The sequence below is a fragment of the Oryzias latipes genome, chromosome 9, assembly GCF_002234675.1.
Source record: "Oryzias latipes chromosome 9, ASM223467v1".
Classification (NCBI taxonomy): domain Eukaryota; kingdom Metazoa; phylum Chordata; class Actinopteri; order Beloniformes; family Adrianichthyidae; genus Oryzias; species Oryzias latipes.
Window position 1 is genome coordinate 28,568,168 of NC_019867.2, and position 21,403 is coordinate 28,589,570.

Genomic DNA, 21,403 nt, shown 5'->3' on the forward strand with positions numbered 1-21,403 from the left:
TGGAAGAACCATCCAGCACCCATTTTAAAGACTTCTGGTGAGGGGAAGGAGGTTCTCACTCATGTTTTGACGGTACTTGGCTCCGGTCATCTTCCCAACCGCACAGTAAAGTAGCCCAGTGCAGAAAAAAAAACAACCCAAATCATAATGTTTCCTCCTCCATGCATGACAGTGGGGGTGGTGTTCTTGGGGTCATCAGCAGCATTTCTCTTCCTCCAAACACGACGGATTGACTAGATGCCACAGATTTTTGGTCTGATCTGACCACAACTCCTTCTCCCAATCTCTCTCTAAATCATGAATGCCAAACTTCAGAAGGGCCTGAACATGTGACTTCTTTAGGAGGGCTACTTTGTTGTGTAAAGTATCACCAACGGTTTTCTTGGTGACTGTGGTTCCAGCTGCTTTGAGATCATCAACCAACTCCTGCTGTGTTGTTTTCGGCTGATTTCTCACTGTTCTCATGTTCTTGAAAACTCCACCTGGTCAGATCTGGTTTGGTGCCCCAGACCTACAGGTGGATTGATGGTCAAGTCCTAGAATTTTGGTTGTCACCTTAACCCCCAGCTTCTTGCTGATGGCTTTGTAGTCCATTCATGTCTTGTCCAGGTCCACAATCTTCTCCTTTAAATCCACTGAAAGCTCTTTACTCTTTCCATGTTGGAGAGTTTTATGGACTGATTCTGTGGACAGGTGTCTTTTCTACAGGTGATTAGTTCATACAGGTGTCTTCAAATCAGGTGACAGGTTGATTAGGAGCATCTAACTCAGGGAATTTTTTCTCTCTCAATGAAATACAAATACATTTATATACATTTTTTAAAGTCAGTTCCTGGTTTATCTTTGTGATTTTCTATCTCTCACTATTCAAATGAATCCACCATTAGGATGACAGACTGATAATTTCTTTTTAAGTGGGAAAACCTACAAAATCAGCAAAATGAAACATTTTTTCCTCCACTGCAAATCTTTACTCGTATTCCTTATATCTCTCATGATGGAAATACTGTATACAAGGATGAAATCAGCACAGATTGTCTGGTGTGGTTGGATAATACAACTCTACTTCCTTTTTATATCCCAGAATGCATCACTTCTGTGGTTCTCTTTCTTTATCTGAAGCGGCAGAAGATGATGTTTTCAGGACGTGTTAGCAGCACCAGATGTGGAGGAAGGACTGCAAATTGTCACACAGCCTCTTGAGCCTTCAGTCACAGAAATCACTCTGAACAACAAACTTAAATCGGGCCCTGAAGTCAGGGGCTCATTTCTAACCTCAAATGTTGTGAATTAATAACATGCTATGAGGCTGCCAGGAGAGTGGGTCTTTGAAAACCTGCTCTCCATCCTCATGGAGCTGAGAGCAGCTGACATGAATTCTCATTTCCAGAAAAGAGCGAGGTCAGATTTCAAATGTGAGGTAAGAGGCTGATCTTCAATGGTTTGGTCTGAAAATCAGAGGTTGCTGAAGACACCCCCCCTTTGTCTCACTGGAGGTGACGAGCACCTGCTTCTTCTCTGCACTGTACCATTTGCATTTGCACAATGTGCTCCTGGGGAGGCGCTTAAAAGGAGCTGTCAAACTTGAGCTGTTAATCCACAGCACTGAGCCTGGCCAACAGCCCCCCCCCCCCCCCCCCCCCCCCCCCCTGCACTGCATTATTATCAGAAGACATATGGCTTTTAACCCTCCCCCCTCCCCTAAAAACCCTCACCCTGCCCCTTCCAGCCTCAGTTCCCTTAAAATAAGCAAAGCTGGTCTTTCATCCGGTCACTGTAACACCTGAGCTTCAGTCTGATCACTGAATTCTCACTGATGTTCTGTGATTCATATTTCTCCAGACATGCTGTTTGAAGTGCTTACGTTCGCCGTCTCCTCGTAGGAGGTCACAAATACACGAAAGAAGAAACCCTGTCAAGAATCTTTTCATTCCTGCACTGCAAAAACTGAATCTTAACCCATAAGAACGCATCAGTGTAACAGAAAATTTTCTGAAATGCCTTCTATGGTCCACTTGGTCTGTGGTTTAATTACACATTATTTTATTTTTAAGGAAAAAATGGGTCGGAGGTCTTATGGGTTCAGAAAGTAAAAATACCCTTTTTTTAAGAAAAAATGTCTTATTTTCTTTATTGCAAATTTTTTTTTTAAATCAAGAATAGCAAAAATAATCTTAAACATGTTTTAGTAACTACAATTTTTCTCGTAAAATAGGAATTCTTGGTGTTTTATTTTTAATCTTACTGGGAGGTTTTCGTTCTTATTTAAAGAAAATGGGGTAAAAATTGTTGAACTTATTTCTAAGGGGCCGTTTTGCAGTGTAGCTCAGAAGAAGAAGAATTATGATAAACCTTCCCCTGATGTCCCTGAAGAGATTTTTTTTCTGCTCGAAAATTGTTTATGAATTTTAAGATCCGCCTCCCACCAAAGTCTATTGGATAAGCAGACACACATGTGTGTGTTTGGATTTGGGCTTCTAGCGTCAGATGAGCGATGTGCTCTGATCCGACCTGCTGTAGATCTTCCAAACTTCCATCTGTGTTTGCAGAGTCAAGAAAAGAGCTCTTCCGTCAATGCTGAGGTCACATGTTTACAGTCAGTGACCTGCATCACTCAGGGTGATGACATAAGGAGAGTCCGGTTACGCCTCTTTAGTTGACAGCATGCATGGCTGCAGCATGAAAGGAGCAATTCCAGGGGGAATCTCCTTTTTGATGCACAAAAGGAGAGACTGGAAACAGGGCAGCGGTCCTCATCCACATCTGTTTATGCCTCCATCTGGGAGGGTAAAAGGCTCTACTTTGATTCTGAAAAAGATGGTAACTCTTTAAAATCAACAATTTTTTAGATTGTAAAGTCGTTCCCAGCAGCCAGTTCTAGCTAAAGCCGAAAAGCCTGTGTCGATTTTTAACACATATTTTCTGCAGAGCAGCAGGAGCTTATAAGAAATGTACTTTTGGTTTGTGGGCGGGACTGTTGGCACTGAAGTTAGCCAAGCTAATTTCCCAGTATGGCTTTGTTAGCACTTTCTTTCACAAGCGACAAGCAGCTCACAAGCCAGAGCTAACATTAGCGTAGCAAAGAAATGGCGAGCAATGTGAGTTCTATCCAGCCGTACAATTTAGAGCCAGAAGACAGCTCAGACAGGGAAAATGAAAACGTAAATGGATCCATTTGTCTGCAAGTTAAAGATTTATAGCTGGAGCAGAGAAAGTGACATATGTCCCGCCAATGTCAGAAGCTGCATCATAAGTCCAAGCTTTTTTCCAAACATCCAGTTTTCATTTTCTCCTGATCCAAGGCAATTTGAATAAAGAAATACTTAAAAATGTAGTTTTAATCTTACATTATTTCATACACGTCCTCAATTGTAAGAAAAATGCTACAAGAACATGTTAAAAACACCCTTTTCATTGGAGTTTGTCTTTAAATTTAAGAGTCCGACTTTAGGCCATTGACTGTAGATGAGAACTGGACTTAGCGAGTGTGATGTCATCCATAGAAAATGACTTACTTTCTGTTTAAACCAAATGAAGTCAATTCGATGTTGAAACCAGAAATCGTCAGTAAATAGTAATTAGTCCAACTCACCACTTAAAAGTGGGCTCAGGAAAATCTGTCAATCAAATGTTTTGAACCACCTACTTTATTAAGGCATCCGATTGGTCAGTTTCTAACTCGAATAACTTGCAATCAATATAGATATAATGAAAAATAAGGTTTATCAAGAACACAAAGGCATCAGAGCAAGAATTCTGACCAATAGAATGATTGAGTAATAGCAGTTTTTTTCTCTATATAAGTCAATGGAATTTTAGCTTCTAGGAGCCACCGGGTACTTCCTGTTTGAGGAGGGGTCACTCAGTCCAGTTCTTATATGTAATCAATACTTCAGACCCATGAGTTAAAAGGCTCAGTCAGTCTTCTCAGGACTAAACTAAGAAGACGAAGAACATAGTTTTACTTTTATTCTGAATGACACTCAAAACTTTACCCCTTCTTTTTTTGGGCAAACTCACCTGACTGTGGGTGGCAGTTGTTGGTGTGGTTGTTGCACTGACAGGGCTGACAGCCTGTGCTGCTGAAACGGAAGAACCCCGGGTGGCAATCATCGCACTTTGGACCGTACACCCCCGTTTTACACTCGCACATCCCAGAGCTGGAACACACAACGGAGGGAGATGTGAACATCAGAGCAAATCCTCGAGGCGCCACTCACACCATTCTGGATGAAAATGAGCCCTGATGAAGTGGGATGGGCCCGCTGAAGGTCACTCCGCCCACCTCAGTAGCCTGCAGATATGGATGATTAGACGGGCCAAAGGAAAGGGAGAGTTTTGTGGAGTAGGTCCACCCACCTGCCAATCATAAAGACATGCAGCTAATAATGCACATGTCTGATAAAACTTTCATTGAAGACAGAAGTTTAACCCTGAAATGAAAACTGGAAGCAGAAGATGAGGAACCTAACTCACCTTCGTCCTCACTGCAACACACTGCACACTATTTAATACTGGCACAGATTTTTTGTGTGACTATCAAGATATTTGACCAAATTTGACGTTTTTTTAACTTCTCTTTCCTCCACGCTGTGCTTTAAGTGGGCTGTAAACTCACTGCCAACATTTCTAAAAACAGCTCTTTAGAGTACTGCGAGTACTAGACTCAACAACTTTTCGCTTTCTTTTAAAAAGAAAGACATAATTACTGTGAATCATTGGTTTATTCTACGCTCAGTTGCCCGCTTGCCCACACTGTGCTATTGCGCCATAAGTCATGTCAGACATCAACCTTCGACATGAGAGATCACTCAGAATGCTTTATTATTGATCACACATTTTTGAAGTCATTCTTTCTAACAGCATTTTTTTTAGCTTAATTTTCCCTTTTTGAATGCTTGTGTGGAACTCAAGACACCAGATTTTGACCTGATAAGATTTCTCGTTGAGAAAAAATTACTTGCTACATGTAAAAAACATTTTAGTATTTTCCAGTGATTTTCTTCCTATTAAAATGAATGTTTTTTCCCTATTTGTAGGCTATCTATTTTTGCAGTGTAGGTACCAAATTTCGTCATGCACAGACGGAAGCTCTGAGTCAGCGATGCTATCAAAGCACAATCTACAATTTTTTAAAAGACAGAAATAAAACATTTCTCTCTCCACTGCCACCCCACAGTAAACACCCGAGAACCTCTAAGAAAGAAGTCCACATTTTCCCTGTATCTGTGTTAGTGTTCACATCTGTCACTAAGCACATGTGTGTGTTAGTGCATGTGACTGAGAGGACAATTGTAAACATGTTGCCATTAATTGTTTTATCCCTAAAAGTGAAGTTCATCTCAAACGGAAATCACATTTTTTTTAGTGTATTCTTTGTAAACTTAAAACCCTTAACTTATTTTAAAAACAGTGTGTGTGTGTGTGTGTGTGTGTGGGGGGGGGGGGGGGGGGTGAATCCCCCCCCCCCCCACTGTTTTTTATCTAGAAATATTGGTTGAAATATTAACGTCTACCTATTTGAATGAAATGAATAATAAATTAATCAGGCTAAGGGCATAAGGATGGATAAATAGACTCTGAAGGCCTAAACTCACTAATTTATTCCATTTGTTCTGCTTTGATGTTTTTTCTGTCTCTAATTTGATGAAACCCACAAGGTTAAAAACAAATGAAGTGCCAGAGAACATGAGGACATAAGAACATGAGGATATCTCAGTCTAGAGCTAGAATTTATGCTGCTGTTGAAAGTCAGATCAGATCAGGGCAGCAGCGTTTGGAGCGGCGAAGCCCCGAGGCGCTTCATGTTTGCAGACAAACATCCAGGTCAGACGGAGAAAGCGGCGTCCATTATGGTAACAGAAAAAAAGAGGGGCAGTTTGGAAATGCTGGGGTTTCTGTGCTCAACTCAACAGGCATCAGCAATGACTCCATGAAGTGGAAAAAATTCCTCATCTCCTCTGTTCTGTGGGTCCCTCTTGTTCTTCCTCCGACCACCTTCCCTACTATTTGCTGTTCTTAGGTTTTTGTAATTTTAGACCTCATCCATAAATCGAAGCTGTCCAGGTGTCAGCTCCACCCCCTCCTCTCAGTTCTTGTTATATCATACCTCTCATCTCTGCTCCCCCTCACCTGTCACATCATTCTCTTATCACCTTTTTCTGGAATTGTTGTATCCGTTTTTAAAACAGCTGTGGACTCCCTGATATCTGATTTGATTAGAATGACTTTACTAACTACCCACTCCCATTTAACCCAGAACTCTCCCTATAAACAATTACAGTCCAGTTTTTGTCTCTGTCACAATACTGAAACTGTCCTCATTCAAATCATTAACGATGTCCTAATGGATGCAGACTCTGCTTCGCTCTCCATCCTCATCCTCCTTGATCTAAGCTTGGGCCTCAACACATAATACTCCTGTGAAGAATCTCCACCATCAGTATCGCCAACGGCCCTTTGGACTTGGTTTAACTTTTAGGTTAATGTCAGTTCATTCAAACGAATGCTTTCCAATCCTACTCTTCACTAGTCACCTCAGGTGTGCCTCAGGGTTCTGTCCTGGGGGACCTCCTTTTTTGTATACCTATGTACTTCCCATAAATATAAATATGCTCCACAAATTCAATACACACCTCCACTGCCACTGTCAATCAAACCTAACTCTTTACACGCACACACACACTCACACCCCATGAGTTGTCTGGTTTACCCATCTCTCTTCAACTCAACAGTGACAAAAAATAACTTCTTGTTGTCTTCTCCCAAGTAAACAACTTTCCCTCTGTGCTGACACTCACCCCATCCATGCAAAAGAGCCTGGTTATCATTCTGGACCGTCCACTTTCATTTATTAATCCAATAAACAACATAACTTGTGGTTATTTCCATCTCTGAAACCCCAATCGACTCCGCCCCTTCCTCACCCTGCCTACCGGCTCCATCCTGTTTCACAGATTCGCTTACCTGCAGCATCGAATACTGCAATTCTCTTCTCTTATGGCCTCCCCACAAATCCTACATGAGCTCCAACTGCTCAGATAATTACTAAACCTCCCCATTTCAAGGTATGACACCTGTTCAACAGCAGCTCCACCGGCTTCCTGTCAAATTCAGATTTGCCCACCGTTCACATTCAAAGCCATCCACAACCTTGTCCCCCCCACATCTGTCCAGATAGCTGTTCTTTCCTACTCACTCAGATCCTCCTCCCATCATCTTACTCTTCCTCAGCAGCATGGAAGTGGGGCAGAACCTTCAGCTGCTCAACTTTGGAACTCACTTCTCCCCCTATCTTACTTAAAAGCCCATTTGTTTAAACTGGCCTTCTCACTAGAGCACCATAACCTCCAAGGTCATTTCATTGAAGAAACACAACTTCAAGTTTGTAAACAAGCAGACAATAAAGTCAGAAACACAAACGGGAAGCGTCGACTTCAATACAACTGGACGGAATCCCGAGTGACAGAAAAGAATTTCCGTGAGCGTGTTCCCGGGGTTCCACGCACAGACAGGGCTTTGTTCAAGCAGCAGGACCATGCAAATGAAGAGACTCGCCCGCCATGAAGCTCAGTGAGGCGCACACGCTGCTGAGGACCCACAACGGTCACTTTCTTTTGGAACACACACACACATATGCAAACATGTGCCTGCTGTGTGAGGCAGAGAACTGGTTCTGGGGCATGTGTGTGTTTGTGTGTCTGAGTGCAGGAGAGAGTGTTTGGTAGCAGGGCGGGTGTCACAGTTCTGCAGACAGTCAGTAAGGACATTAGCTGGGGGGGGGCAAAGGCTGCATGGAGGACATTAGAGGGGGCAGAGGTCTGTCCATAAACACACACATGAAAATAACCCACACATGTAAACAAAACAAATGTGTGAACACACACAGCAAAACAAAAAACCTGGTTTTTTTCCCAGAAAGCAGGTTATGCTAGTTACCACGGTAAGTTTGAGGCTAAGGAAGTTGATAACCTCAGCTTTTGGTTCCAAAAACAGAGGTATGTTTCAGGGTATGTCAAGTTGCCATAGCAACTCATGCTCTGAACATAACCTGGTCTGGAGCAGGTTTAGTTGAAGGTTAGTTTGTTTTCAGAGAGGTGAAGCAGCATGGCGTGTCCATTTGAAGATGATTTAGTGGATGAAGAAGCTCAGATAATACATTTTCCACCATGAGAGGGTGATAAGACCACATATGGATGTTGGAAAATTCAACTTTTTTACTTTGATATAACTAAATTATTTGCTTTAGTTAAGATAAAAATTTTTTTTGTTAAGTCAGCTTAAAAATAAAACGTAGTTTTCAGACAGTTATTTTGCTGTCATTCAAATTAATCCAATTAAGTAGGTGTAACTTTGGTGCCGCTCTTAGATCGGCACCGCAAGGAATTGTGGGATACCATTCCCTTTCCCTGTCTGGACTGATTTGGGTTTAAGTGTGGGTTTTTGAACAAATGTGTTTAGTTGTTTAGCTGTTTTACTGTGTTTTGCCGAGTTAGTTGTCCTACTATGCTTAAGTCTCTGCACCATGAGTGAGAGGAAGGGAGAGGATGATGAGTTTATATAGCACCCCTACGCTAACTCATATCCGGTCTTTTGTAACCGACATACCCCGAGTAAGCAAGTTCAGGCAGATTTCAGCCAAAGTCAGGATAGTTTAAACATGCTTCCTGGAATTCCCCCCTGGGAAATATGTTACAAACACAATAAAGTAATAAAAATGGAAATCATTTCATGCATGCATATACACACAACACCCCCCCCCCCCCCCAGAACATAGAAATATGTTAAAACACATAAACACATGAACAATTACACACATGAACACACAAATACATACGGAGAACACAACAAATCTGTGTACATGCACGCATGAACAAAAACGAACATGGAAATATGTAAAAAGACAAACACATGAACAAAAACAAATGTATAAAGACACAAACAAATACACACAGAAACTCATGAATGAAAATAAAACACACAGACAAAGACACACACACGTAAAATCAACAAATGTGTTAATACGCACAAACAAACTTGGAAATATGTAAAAACACAAACACATGAACAAAAAGAAATGTATAAATACACAAATAAACACAAACACATGAAAATAACACACACACATGACAACACAACAAATAAAAACACAAAAACAAAACAAAAAACTTTTTAAAATACGTAACAAACACAATAAAATAGTAAACACACAAACAAATGTGTTCATGCACACACACAAAACCAAAAAACCCTTGAAAATATGGTAAAAACACATGAACAAACACAAGACACACACATAAACACACACAGATTCAATTATGTAAAACACAACAAACCTGTTAAAGTGCAAACAAAAAACACAAACGAATTAACAAAACAAATACAGGTACATACATACACAAACAAAACAAAAAAACATTAACACACGTGAAAATATTAAAAGCTGAGAAGCACATGCGTACACGCTCTCCTACTGCAGCATCACTGCCTGCTTCACTGTGACTCTCAGAAAGAGCTCATCTGTTTCAAAGGGAAAATATTTGCACAGACGAAAAGATGATTAAAAAATCAGAAACCTGTGTTAGACTGGGTTTTTGGGGTGGGGGGGCTCTTCGTTAAACCCAAATACAAAAACAGCTAAAATGACAAAATAACTGGATCTGAGCTGTGGATGTTGCACTAAAGAGGGTCAATGGATGATCTCAGATAAGAACATGAAGGAACCCTCCCCTCACTGTTTTCATACTTCTCCTGCCCCATGTTGCTGTTTTCCTGTTTTCCAGAGAGTCAACGGTGCACACAGAGGTCATCAGCTTTGTAAGCCCGTGTATTTGGTTTTTGGTGTGTGTGGGGGGGTCAACGGTTTGTCTCCACCGTGTTGCGCAGCGGCTTTGCATAAGAGCAGCATGTTAAGTAGGTCAGTGTTACAGGGGTTGGAGCTTAACCCCTTTCTGCTGCTCTGCTTTCCATTGGCTGCTGTCAGTGTGACATCCCAGCACACAGGCGTCCAATCACAGCAGCTGAACACGCAGGAGGCGTGGCTGAGGGGTGCAGTTGGACTCTGCAGACACAAGCATGGAAGCGTTCATCTTTTTCAGAACGAAAGGACCCGGAGTTCAGCTGCACCTCTGCAGGGATGCTTTCATTTAAACCAGCTGTTCCAAAGGAAAACAGGAACTTATTCTTTTATGCACTAATCAATTCAACAATAGTAATGTGTGTTTTGGTCCAGACTGCTGAGCAAGATCTAAAACTTCCTCTCTAGAATAAAGGTAATAGTTACTGTTAATCTGCGTAATCATGAACCCTGCTGTGGGTAAAACGGATTTCAATTACAAATTATATTTAACACAAGCAACCGTTTACTAAAAATGTCAATAAAGTTGTTAATCTCACTTATTAAGGTCATCCAGTGTTTCATTGGTGCTGCTCGGTGTTATCAGCACTTAATGGCGCCACATAACCTCTCTGTGTGCTGGCCTGGATCCAACAGCTGACCTCTGCATTTGACCAGCCTGTTTGCCCATTTTTGGAAAGGTCTGCCTTCAGTGGCGGTGTCAGTGATGTTACATCAGAACGACAAAAAACCAGAAAACTAGTCATTAAATTGACCCGAGACAAACCAGACAGTGACATCAGCACACTGTTCATTGACTCAGACCGCTGTTCTGCACCGCCAGGCTTCATACGGACTCATACGTCAGCTGGGATCCTGCTGCTGTCTGCACGCCGCAAGATGCTCGTTACATAGACGACTCACACTCAACCTCAACCTTCTGCTTTAAATATGACTTCTGAGGTCTTTGAGGGATCACTGGCGTGAAAACCGAAGGCTTCCAATGAAGCTGGACCTGTAACTTTTAGGACAATCCAAACAATCCTGGAGGGTTTTAAGAGGCCACTGAAGTCCAAATGAACGTGATCCACCACAAGCATCTATCCTGTTCAAATAATATGAGGGTCAAATGCAAACACTGTTCAACTGTAAGGAGGAGGTGGAAACACCCAAAGTCACTTTATTTTTTGATCATAGTCATTGTTTATCCTGAAATTTAAAAGAATAACCTATGACATAATCTACAAGAGTTGACTTAAATGCTGTCAAACACAGCAGGTGAAACTGAAGACAAGCAGGCAGCCGCATGTTTGCATAAAGGGAAAATACAGCAGAGCTGCATGTTGGTGCAGTGGTCAGCACTATCGCCTCACAGCGAGATAGTCTTCCTCTGTGGTGTTTGCATGTTCCTTTTGCCCAAAGAACTTTCCCAGTCCCAGCTATTTTTGCCCAAAAGTAGCTGGGATAGGCTCCAGCAACCCCGTAACCACAGAAGAGTTTCAGAAGGTTTGGAAAATGGATGGATGGATGGATGGATGGATGCATTCAATTCAATTTTATTAACATAGCCCAATATATAGAACAATAGTCATCTCAGTGGGCTTCATGCTGGTTATTGCGTAATAAACATGAATCATAAAGAACATAAAGTCATAGAATTCAATAGCAGATTGCTAAACTAAACTAAACAGACTAAACTAAACTGGGCACCCCTGCCCTTAGACCCTCCTTCTCAGTAAGGAAAAACTCCCAAAAAAAGGATTCCGGAAAAAAAAAAGAAGTAACCTCAGGGGTGTCCACATGAAGGAGGGATCCTCCCCCAGGACGGACAGGCGATGAACCAGGCAATGTACCAGAACTCTTAGAGAGAATTGGTTTATCTAATTCTACAACTACATATGGACGGATGGATGAATGGATGGATGGATGGATGGATGGATGGATGGATGGATGGATGGACAGATGGATGTAGACAGGAAAACTCCACATGGATGTTCAGCAGTTCAGAAAAGGTGTGCAGGAGAAGGAATCTACACGCCTGTCACTAACCTACAGCAAGGTAAAAACACCTTTTTTCAACTCTTTCTCCTGTCCAGCAGTTAAACAAACATATTAAGTCTGAAGACCTCTTTAGTTGCATAGATTATTTTTTACAATAAAGTTCTTCGGCAAACCAGGTTTATATTTGTACAAACCTCCTCGGCATAGTGGTGTAGTGGTTAGCACTCTCACCTCTCAGCGAGAAGGTCCTTTCTGTGTGGAGTGCATGTTCTCCTCGTGCATGTATGGGTTTTCTCAAGCTTATACTACACTTAAAAATACAAAGTGTCATTGTTAGTCATTCTTGGGAGTTCTGAAGTGAATGGAATGGAGAGAGCTAAAACAGGTTGTCTCTCAAAAATGAAAGAGGGTACAGAGGAGAAGTGGAATGGAAGGGGTGGAGGCTAACGCAAAAACTGAACATAAAGAGAGAAAACATCAAAACAACAACAAAAGTTGCAGGAGGCTTAACATTATCCATCCATCCATCTTCTAAACCCGCTTAATCCTTTTCGGGGTCACGGGGTCGTTGATCACTGGAGCCTATCCCAGCTACTGTCAAGCAAAAGCAGAGTACGCCAGTATATTGCAGGGCCACACAACCACTCACATGCACACCTAGGGACAATTTAGACTCACCTATTACCCTATGAAGCATGCTTTAAAGGGTGGGAGGAAGCCCGAGCACACAGAGATAACCCACACATGCATAAATTCCACACTGAAAGAACCCAGCTGGGATTTGAACCGGGGCCTTCTCGCTGTGAAGCAAGAGCGCTAACCACTACACCCTCTTAACATTCTCAATGTCCTAAATAATTGATAGCAGAAGGGCTGCATTTTAGTGCACAACCCCACGCCTCTACACACTCAATTATCCACACGCACACAAATAAGCACACATATAGCCTTTGTCTGCACAAACCTACACACTTCCAGTAATTACACAGATTCACACAGACAAGTCTACATGCAACACATTTAAGTTAACACACACATATGTGTGTACCAACATACGCACAAACACATACATATTTTATACATCAGGCATGTCTGCCCACAGACAAACATCCGTGTTTGTGTAGAGGAGAGCAGACGGCGGCGTTCAGGTTAGTGTGTGTTTACTAAAATGTATCACGATGTTGCTGAATACATGAGGGTCGGTGTTGACCCCCATGCACTGGGCTCGTAGTATACCCCCCCTACAACTAGTCAACCTAATAACGGTTTTGACTCAGGAGTATGGAGAGCACGATCCCAGTCCAGGCAGAGGCCAGGACCCAGAATCCCCAGACTCCAGTCCTGTGCCCCGCATGCTGGAAGGGTAAGGACGCCTCCTGACAGCCTCATCGGTGGAAAGGCGCCACTGACTTGGCATCAGATCAAGGCTTCGCTTCTGCATGAATAATTCAGACACCGTCTTCAGAGACCCTGGTCAGAAGCTCACATGCAGACAGAAGCCTCTTATCCTGAAAGCATTATATCTTTGTTTATGGCAGACTAATAATTTTATTAAAGTAATCAAACCCATCTACTGGAGTGAAAAGGCCTAACTATGCTGTGATCACTTTTGTTTTCTAAAGTTTTCTATACTAAACTACTCTAAAGCAGCCGCGACAGTTTTTTCTGGTTTGATTTGGTGAAAAAAATCAGCATATTAACACAAAAAATACCAATGATGCTTTGAAAATGTCATCAATCAGCAGAACCAGATGGTTCAGGCTATGCCTGCACAATACACCGCAAGTTTATCGTTATCGCAATTTCCAGCTCTGCAATTTGCATATCGCAAAAGACGGCGAAAATCGCAATAAATAGTCAACCTTAAATGTGCTAAGACAATAAATCAAATAAATGCCTTAATGCATTTGACCAATCGGATGGACGCCTTCCTTCAAGTCGTTGACCAATCGGATGGAGACCTAGTATATTAGATGTTTGTCACCTATGTCGATGAGGGTCATTTCGAGTATAATTTTTAAACTGTTGCAATGAAATGGTAATTATGTTTTTGCTTATTTTGCTATTTATTTATATACCGCAAATTATATCGTTATCGCAATATTAATCTCTAGTATCGCGAGTTTTCCTCATAATGTGCAGCCCTAGTTCAGGTGCTCCTTCATTATTTTTCTACATCTGCTGAGGCGAGTCACTCCTCCCAAATGTAAGCTTCAGAAAAACAACCGCCTCTCTAAGCGGTGCTGTAGCAGACAAGCTGTGGAGGCTGTAAAGGAACTCCGGCATCAATAAGCTGCAAAAACATTTATGATAGGCAGACACATTCCAGAGACGTGTCATAAACCTTCTTTGAAGGTTTCAGGAGTAAAGCCACCTTCATACCATCCTCGGCAAAACACGCATTCAAGCGGCCATGTGTGTGCATTTCATGCTTCCACGTTCACCCAAGTTACTACAACCATTTTAGGCTCTACATACAAAATGTGCAGCCATTGAATGCATGTTGAAAGTTAAAGCAGGTCAAACTTTGACCAATCCGGGATTTGATAGGGATGTATGGATGGTGTCCCTTTTTTATTTAAACCATTTACACTTTGATCATGAAGGAGAAATGAATAATTGACCGAAATGATAGACACCAAGTCTTTCTTATATTGTAATAGAGCTGTGAAAGAAAAACCCTGGAGCAAAATTCACCAGATCGGCAGCACTTTGACATTTCGCACCAAGACTATTCCAACTGTAGGTGGCAGACATGCGCTAGTAAACAGTAGAGAAAGAAAAAGAAGAAGAAGCCCATCCCTCCTTGTCCATTGTGAACACCGTAAACGTGGCTTTAAGAGCGCGAATCCATGAGTTTTCGATTAGCATTCATGTCACTGTTAACAACACTGAAGACTGTATGAAGGTGTAGTGTGGATCAAATCCATGCAACAGACTTCCAGAAAGGAAAATCCAATCGCTATATCCTAAAAACTCAAACAAACTAACTAAGATTATGTGAGTTAGAGTAATTACCTGAAGGATATGGGAACCTCAGGACACTCCTACGGTCCCTTAAGATTCAGCCGGTCCTCTCTACAACCCTCCACCGGCCCGGATAACCCAAAAACCTGCATCAGCGGAACGGGCCAACCCCCACATGGGTCCATGTGACTAAGGCATTAGACACAAAGCTGTTTCCTAAAGTGGGGAGTGTTTTAGCTGGCCCGGAGTTTCTGAAATAAAGCCGTGAGTCTGCAAGTCTGTGTTTAGAATACAAATAGTAACCATAGTTCTGTGTGTATCAAAAGGCTGGGTCTGTTTGTTCATTATACTTTAGGATATTTACAAAGCTGGAATAGTTTCCTCTGAAGCTGCAGAGCCCCCGTTTTTCCGTATGTTTACCATTTCCATCAGCTCAGTCCTGAGGGGGGTTTGATTTTCCAGTTGACCACACACTGACATTAGTGCATTCACACAGCACACCAGTAAAACACAGGTCACCACTTAGACAGTCTACAAAAATGCATTATCTTTTCTGAAAGCTGACTCTACCAGAGGGGGCGCTGTTGAGATACTGCTGTTACAGGACGCTTCCTCTGACAAACTGTCATTGTTTTGTGGACGGACACTCTCCTCGGGGGGGTGACAGCACTTCACTCACCATCATAAAAGGCTGTAAATGTGTTTGCGCAAACATGTGCTGAACCCATGACATATAAAAGTACAAAGTCTGGAGAGCTGCTGGCGTCCAGCTTATGTCCACCTGCGCCTGTCCTGGACTTGCTGATAAAGGTAACTGGAATGCATCAAGTCCTGAGCTAGCAGAGTTACGTAAGAGATGCGTGCCACTCCTAAGCCTGTCCGTCCTAAAAATATTCCTTCTTTAGAGGTTTTACTCTCTGACAGTCACAGGCAGATTTTAATAATAGGCCCAGAAGAAGGTTTGAATGTTTGCTTCATTTTTAACTTAACTCAGCTGTTAGGCAGACCTGTCAATGACCTGTCAGTCCACATAACATGATTCATGTTCACATTTTGTAAATAAATATTTATATTTATTTTTTTATTTAAGTCTATTTTTAGTATATGAATATTTTTTTGCTTTTATTTGATGAGAAAACCTGTTTGCAACAGTCGGTTAACTTTTTGAAAATGTTTTTGCTTCTTTAAAGCCGATAGTCAATTTTTGCATAACAGTGAGTAACAGACAGAAAGCTGTATCTTTTTGAGTCTAGACAAACAGCTATTGGTGAGTAAGAAGTGAAACCATATTTAGAACAGATCAAAATGACAACTACTGAGTGTAGAAAGAATACCTTTCCAGTCGGCTGGTAAACACAGCCTGTTTGATTCAGCTGAATTTCAATGGCAGCAACCCTTACATTATTATTTTAGAAATATTTGCACAGTAGAAGGCTGCATCCATTTTTGGTGGGAAAAAAGCTCAGAGAGCAAAAAAGAGAGAGAGACTGTAGAAAACTGGAGCAAAAGCATCCTAAAGCGATCTTCTCAATGATTGTTTAATGGTAGCAAGACCTTGAAACCGCTGTTACAACTCTGAAAAAAAAGGGTAAAAACAAGACTTTTTCTGCTATTAATATGAGCGGTTTGTTGCTGCATGGCTGCTTCCCTCAGGGGCCGCCGCCACAATTCACCCTGCAATTCACACATGTGATTTGGCTTCAGTTTTTACAGCAGATGTTCTTCCTCATCCAACCTTCTGCTTCTACTTGGGACCAGCCCATGGAAACACTGCCATCTAATTCTCATGTTTTATTTGCTACTGTTGACAGGCTAACCAATCCCCTGCAGGTTGCTGTTGGTGTTTAAAAAGAAGTGCAACGCACTTTGTCAACAAACATCTTTGCAAATGCTTTCACGAACTAAGAATCAAGCTCCAAACATTGTAAGCAGCTCATTTCAGTCAGGTATTTTTCCACAATCACACAAAGCTGCAGCTGTTGACTCTTCTTCTGTAGAAACACAGCCTAGGCATAGGCATATTTAACAATTTAAGGCCAATTTTTAATCTTCTTTTAATGGAACAAGCATCTTCTTTAACTGGGAATTTGCAGGAGGGGATAGCTCTTTCAGTTTGACTTTGCTGGGGTGGGATATTTTCTCATGTATCACAAAAAATCCTTTTATCAAAAACAACAGATTAAATGTTAATGTGCACGGTGCTCATGCATAGAAAGTTCCTGCTGTGCACAGACACCACCCTCTGTTGAGTGGGTTTGCTGGATGTGTAACTCCTACAAAAAGGAAGTCACATATTCTCATTGTTGCTGCTTTGTTCTGGCAGCAGAGATTTAAAGAGCAGACTATTTTCCTCACAGCTCATTACTTAATGGCAGTGATATCTAAAGAAGCAGACGGGGGGGGGGGGGGGGGGGTCAAAAAGCTGATTATCTCTATAACTTACTATGATAAGCTCCTGAGTAGGGGGGGGGGGGCTGGCTGGCAGAGTAATCGGGAGAGCCTCAGACATTACGAGACTGACTTTTTAAACTTCTGTTGGAAAGTACAGACCTGAGATAGTCTTCCTGTCTCCATCTTCTGCAAAATCCAGCTGAACTTCACAGCAGCTGAAGTTCAGAGCAGGCCTCCTGATCTGATCGGCACGCTCAGCTTCCATGAGAGCTCTGATTCTGCCAGGAGTCATGTAAGCTCCCAGGTCTGATGTAAGCTGGTGTGTTAGTGAGAGCAGCAATCTGAACGCTGACTCAACCTGCTAACAACAGGCAGAAATAACAACCCTGTTGAACGTCTGCACACACGTGCACGCAACGCCGCTGTGGTCGGTCGCACATGCCGCGACTCGAGGAGGGGCCGCATGCCAGCTTGTCTGTCTTCCAGAAAGAAAGCTGGAATCTTTTTTGCATCTTGGTTAAGAAACACTGTCAGCAACACTCTGATTACTATCAGAACAAACAAGATCACTCTGAGTCTGAGCAGAAAACTCAGAGCTGCTCTGCTCAGGCCAAAACTTTTCACTTTTCATCCACACGCTGCAGTTGCCATGACAACCAAGGAGGGTTAGCATATAGAGAATGAAACTAGGTCAGCGTGAGAGAAAAAACTCACCAACTCTCACAGAATCCCGGTGAAAAGCGTTCAGAGTAGTTTAGATCACGGCCTCTGCAGACGCCGCTGAGGCTCTGAAGCCAGAGCTGGTTCCATGGCGCGCTCACTCGCCTTCCTGAGCAAAATAAGTCCACTTGTGGCAGAGGATGCAAACCAAATCAGTTTTGCGCCACTTATAGTTAAACTCAGATGGGCAGATCCAGTGATAACACACAAACCTCGCCCTAACCCAAACACCAGCGTCACTGGGGATGCCACGACACGGTAACAGGCCACGAAAGGTCACTCAGCGACAGGTCGTGTCTACAAGAGCTTCATTTGCTGCAGAAGTCTAAACTGTCATTCCCTCTCAGATATACTGATGTGTTTCTGGTTCAGAAAGATACCCTCATGGACCTCCAGGATTGGTTTTCATATATGGTTGTCAGGTTAGCTTAAATCACATACAACCAAACCTTTGCAGTAGAACCTCCATCTACTGTATGTTGAGTAGACTCAACCAAAAGGTCCAGAAAACCTTTCATTGACCAGGCTGACTGACAAAAGCCTGTTTGAGTTTAGCAAGAATCATTGAACACTGTGGAGGGATGCCTGTGGAGGTAGTATCATGATTTGGAGCTGTTTCCGATGGAAGCATTCCCTAAGAACAGAAGCCAGCTGACAATCAGGACATTCTGCGTGATCAGGTGCCTTCATCATCAACTTTGTCAACGTTTTTTTAAAATACTTGAAAGGCGACAGCAGACGACGTCGGCCCGTCAACTATACCGGGTTTTTTGCACACCTGGTTATAAGGCGAATGATCTCTTTTGGAGCTCATGTCATAAAAACTATGATGCTCATTGAGACAAAACAGTCAGAGAAAAGTCCATCAGTCAGACTTTATCTTTGCGTTCACAGAAACTCTAGACCTTGTCTGTAACACGCTACACGGTAGCCGAATTAGTGTGTTCACAATACCTGTAACTCCCATCCTTTTTTGCAACATGTAAAAAACCAGACTGATAACACTAAAATACACGTTACTTTGACTATGCTAACTCCCAACCGTGTTAGTAACACTTAAAAAAAAAACCTACATGTTAGCCATGTTAGCGTATAATCAACAACCAACAAAACAAAATCGCACAACCAGAATAAATCCATACCCAAGGCGCTCTAGATTATAAAGCCCACTGTTGATTTTTGAACAAAATAAGGCTTTCAAGTGCGCCTTATGTTGTGGAAAATAATGTGTGGTGTCCTGTTATTGTCCAAATATTCCTCCAAGAGCAAATCCTGAGGAGAATGGACGGAGACTGTAAGTGAAAGAGAACATGGAGAGGTTCAAAAACAAGATGTGAGGGGTAATGAGAGTGTGCGCACGTGTGAAAGGTCACACAGGTCAGTGATGATTGGAAATGATGCTGTGCAGACATGATGTTGCTTTAAAGCCCCCACCCTGATAACCAGAAACCTCCGCAGTCATGACGATGAGGCCGTCTTACATATCAGCTGATCGATGACTGCTGAGGTCTGTCTGCTATGTACCCGGCTGACCAGAGCTGACATTCACCCGCCTTCTGCAGCATTGACAAAGCAATCGTCTCTATGGGGCGGGGGGGAGTCTGACCTGTCACAGAGGTGAGTCACTGCACCGATGGAGTCGCAGTTGCAGGCCAGGCAGCCGCTGGTGCCGTTGGTGAAGAAGCCCTCTTCGCAGTCCTCGCACTGCAGGCCAGTGTCGACGCTCAGGCAGGAACATTGACCCGTGCTGGGGTCGCAGTCCTCCGGGTCAGAGATGCCCTCGCTGCCGTTGCTGCAGTTACACGTGCGCTCTGTGAATGAACAACAATGGGACAGACGACAGAACATGAGGAGAAAGACCCTCCGAAAAAATATTTTGTCAACGTCTTTTGCAGAAGTGAACAAAGCAAATGACAAAGCTACGGATAAGAAGCGGACCACAGGTTAGTTTGTTTTTGTGTTACTGGTCCGGCCCATTTGAGATCAGACGGGTTTAATGTGGCCCCCAAACCAAATTGAGTTTGACACCCCTGCTGTAGATCCTAGAACCGTCCTCCTGATTGTAGTCGGATCTCAAGGCAGGGGGAGCTGAAGGCCCTCTGTGGGGCAAACCCCTCTTTCTGCCCCTCCTCAACCTCGACATGGATGGGGGGGGGGGGGGGGGGTCTCTTCGTGGTGGAGCAGCAGTTCACGTGCCCCCTGTGGAGCAGATTCAGGTGCTGATGAGAGCAAGCGGCTAAGGTCAGAGGTCACAGAGGAGCTCCCCGATCATCAGCCGCACATCTGTCCCACACAGAGAAACCGTAATGGACACACAAAAGCTGGATCCTGTGTCGGACAGGCGAGTGATCAGGAATCAAAGGGGACATAAGCCCCGCCCCCATTTTTGACCCGCATTGGTTTTCTGAACAAGTGAGGAGTCGCTGCAGACAGAGACCGACAATGAGGAGGCTCAGTCTGAGCTCAGCATCCACATGTGGGGTGGTTCATTCATGAAATGATCTGCCCCCCACCCCACCCCTACGGTCCAAACCCGCTCAGTAAACGCACGCGTTCACGCACGCAGGGTCTTCCTGCTTTAGGCTTCATGTTATTGAGAAAAGCGCAGCCTGGAGTGAGGGGGGGGTCCATTGTTGCCAACCCACGTCCTCGGTCTCTGCGTCAAGCCTGAGCCTCCAGCGTCAGGTGCGCGTGCGTGTTCGGCCTATCTTTTATTCTCGGGTTGTAAATCCATCAGAATCGGGATCCGGACCAGCGGGGCCTCCGGACCCGCAGGTGCGCACTCACCTTGGCTGCTCTGCGCCGCGGTGACGGGGGCCCCGCCGTTGTCCGCAGCCCAGGCGTCGTTCGCGGTGCGCTCGGAGACCATGGACAGCCCGGTTCCGGTCTGCAGCGCCTTGTAGGGGCTGAACAGAGCCGCCTGAGCCTCCACGGATCTCCGGCGCGCTCCGGTCCGTCCGTCCCTCCTCCGCTCCTTCGAGGCTGGGATTATTATTCCGGCCTCGGGGTCGACGATGCTGGTTATGGCTGATTTCGGGTCCGGACTCGAAGCCGTCCCTGTGAGTCCGCTTAAAGATCCCGGCGAGAGCCTGCTCCCAGGATCGGAACCGGGCTGGTCGGTGCGCAGGCTCTCCTGGGCTCCGGAGTCTGATCGGGGCGCCGTGGAGATCGGCGGCGCATCGTCGGGACTGATGATGCGGGGTGCAGCTCCACACAATCCGACACAGAGGCCCACGCAGAGGAGGTACCGCGGTACCGGAGAAACGAGCATCGTTAGGACGGGTTCAGTTCTCCATGAACGCCCGACTCACGGCCTCTCCCTGCACGGAGGCGGACATCCGCGGCAGCCGCTGCTGTTGTTGCCCTCTGAACCGCTGTCAACACTTCACCTCCACCGCCACCCCCCCGATCCGCCGTGACTGACACGCGCGGCAGCCAATGGAAGCCGCCGTTACGCGTCACTCGGCGCACGAGCGCCCGCCGATGAGA

General features: G+C 43.9%; 1 protein-coding gene across 1 annotated transcript in view; it reads right to left on the reverse strand.

Annotated features, from left to right (window-relative positions):
* Positions 1-21,336, reverse strand: part of megf9 (multiple EGF like domains 9) — a 31,760-nt gene extending 10,424 nt beyond the window's left edge. The window contains exons 1-3 of the mRNA XM_023958782.1: positions 20,702-21,336; positions 19,521-19,725; positions 4,021-4,160 (exon numbers count right to left, since the gene is read on the reverse strand). Of these exons, the coding sequence (XP_023814550.1) occupies positions 4,021-4,160; positions 19,521-19,725; positions 20,702-21,185 (829 nt within the window). The 5' untranslated portion in view covers positions 21,186-21,336. The remainder of the gene's footprint in view (positions 1-4,020; positions 4,161-19,520; positions 19,726-20,701) is intronic.
* Positions 21,337-21,403: the final 67 nt, after the last annotated feature.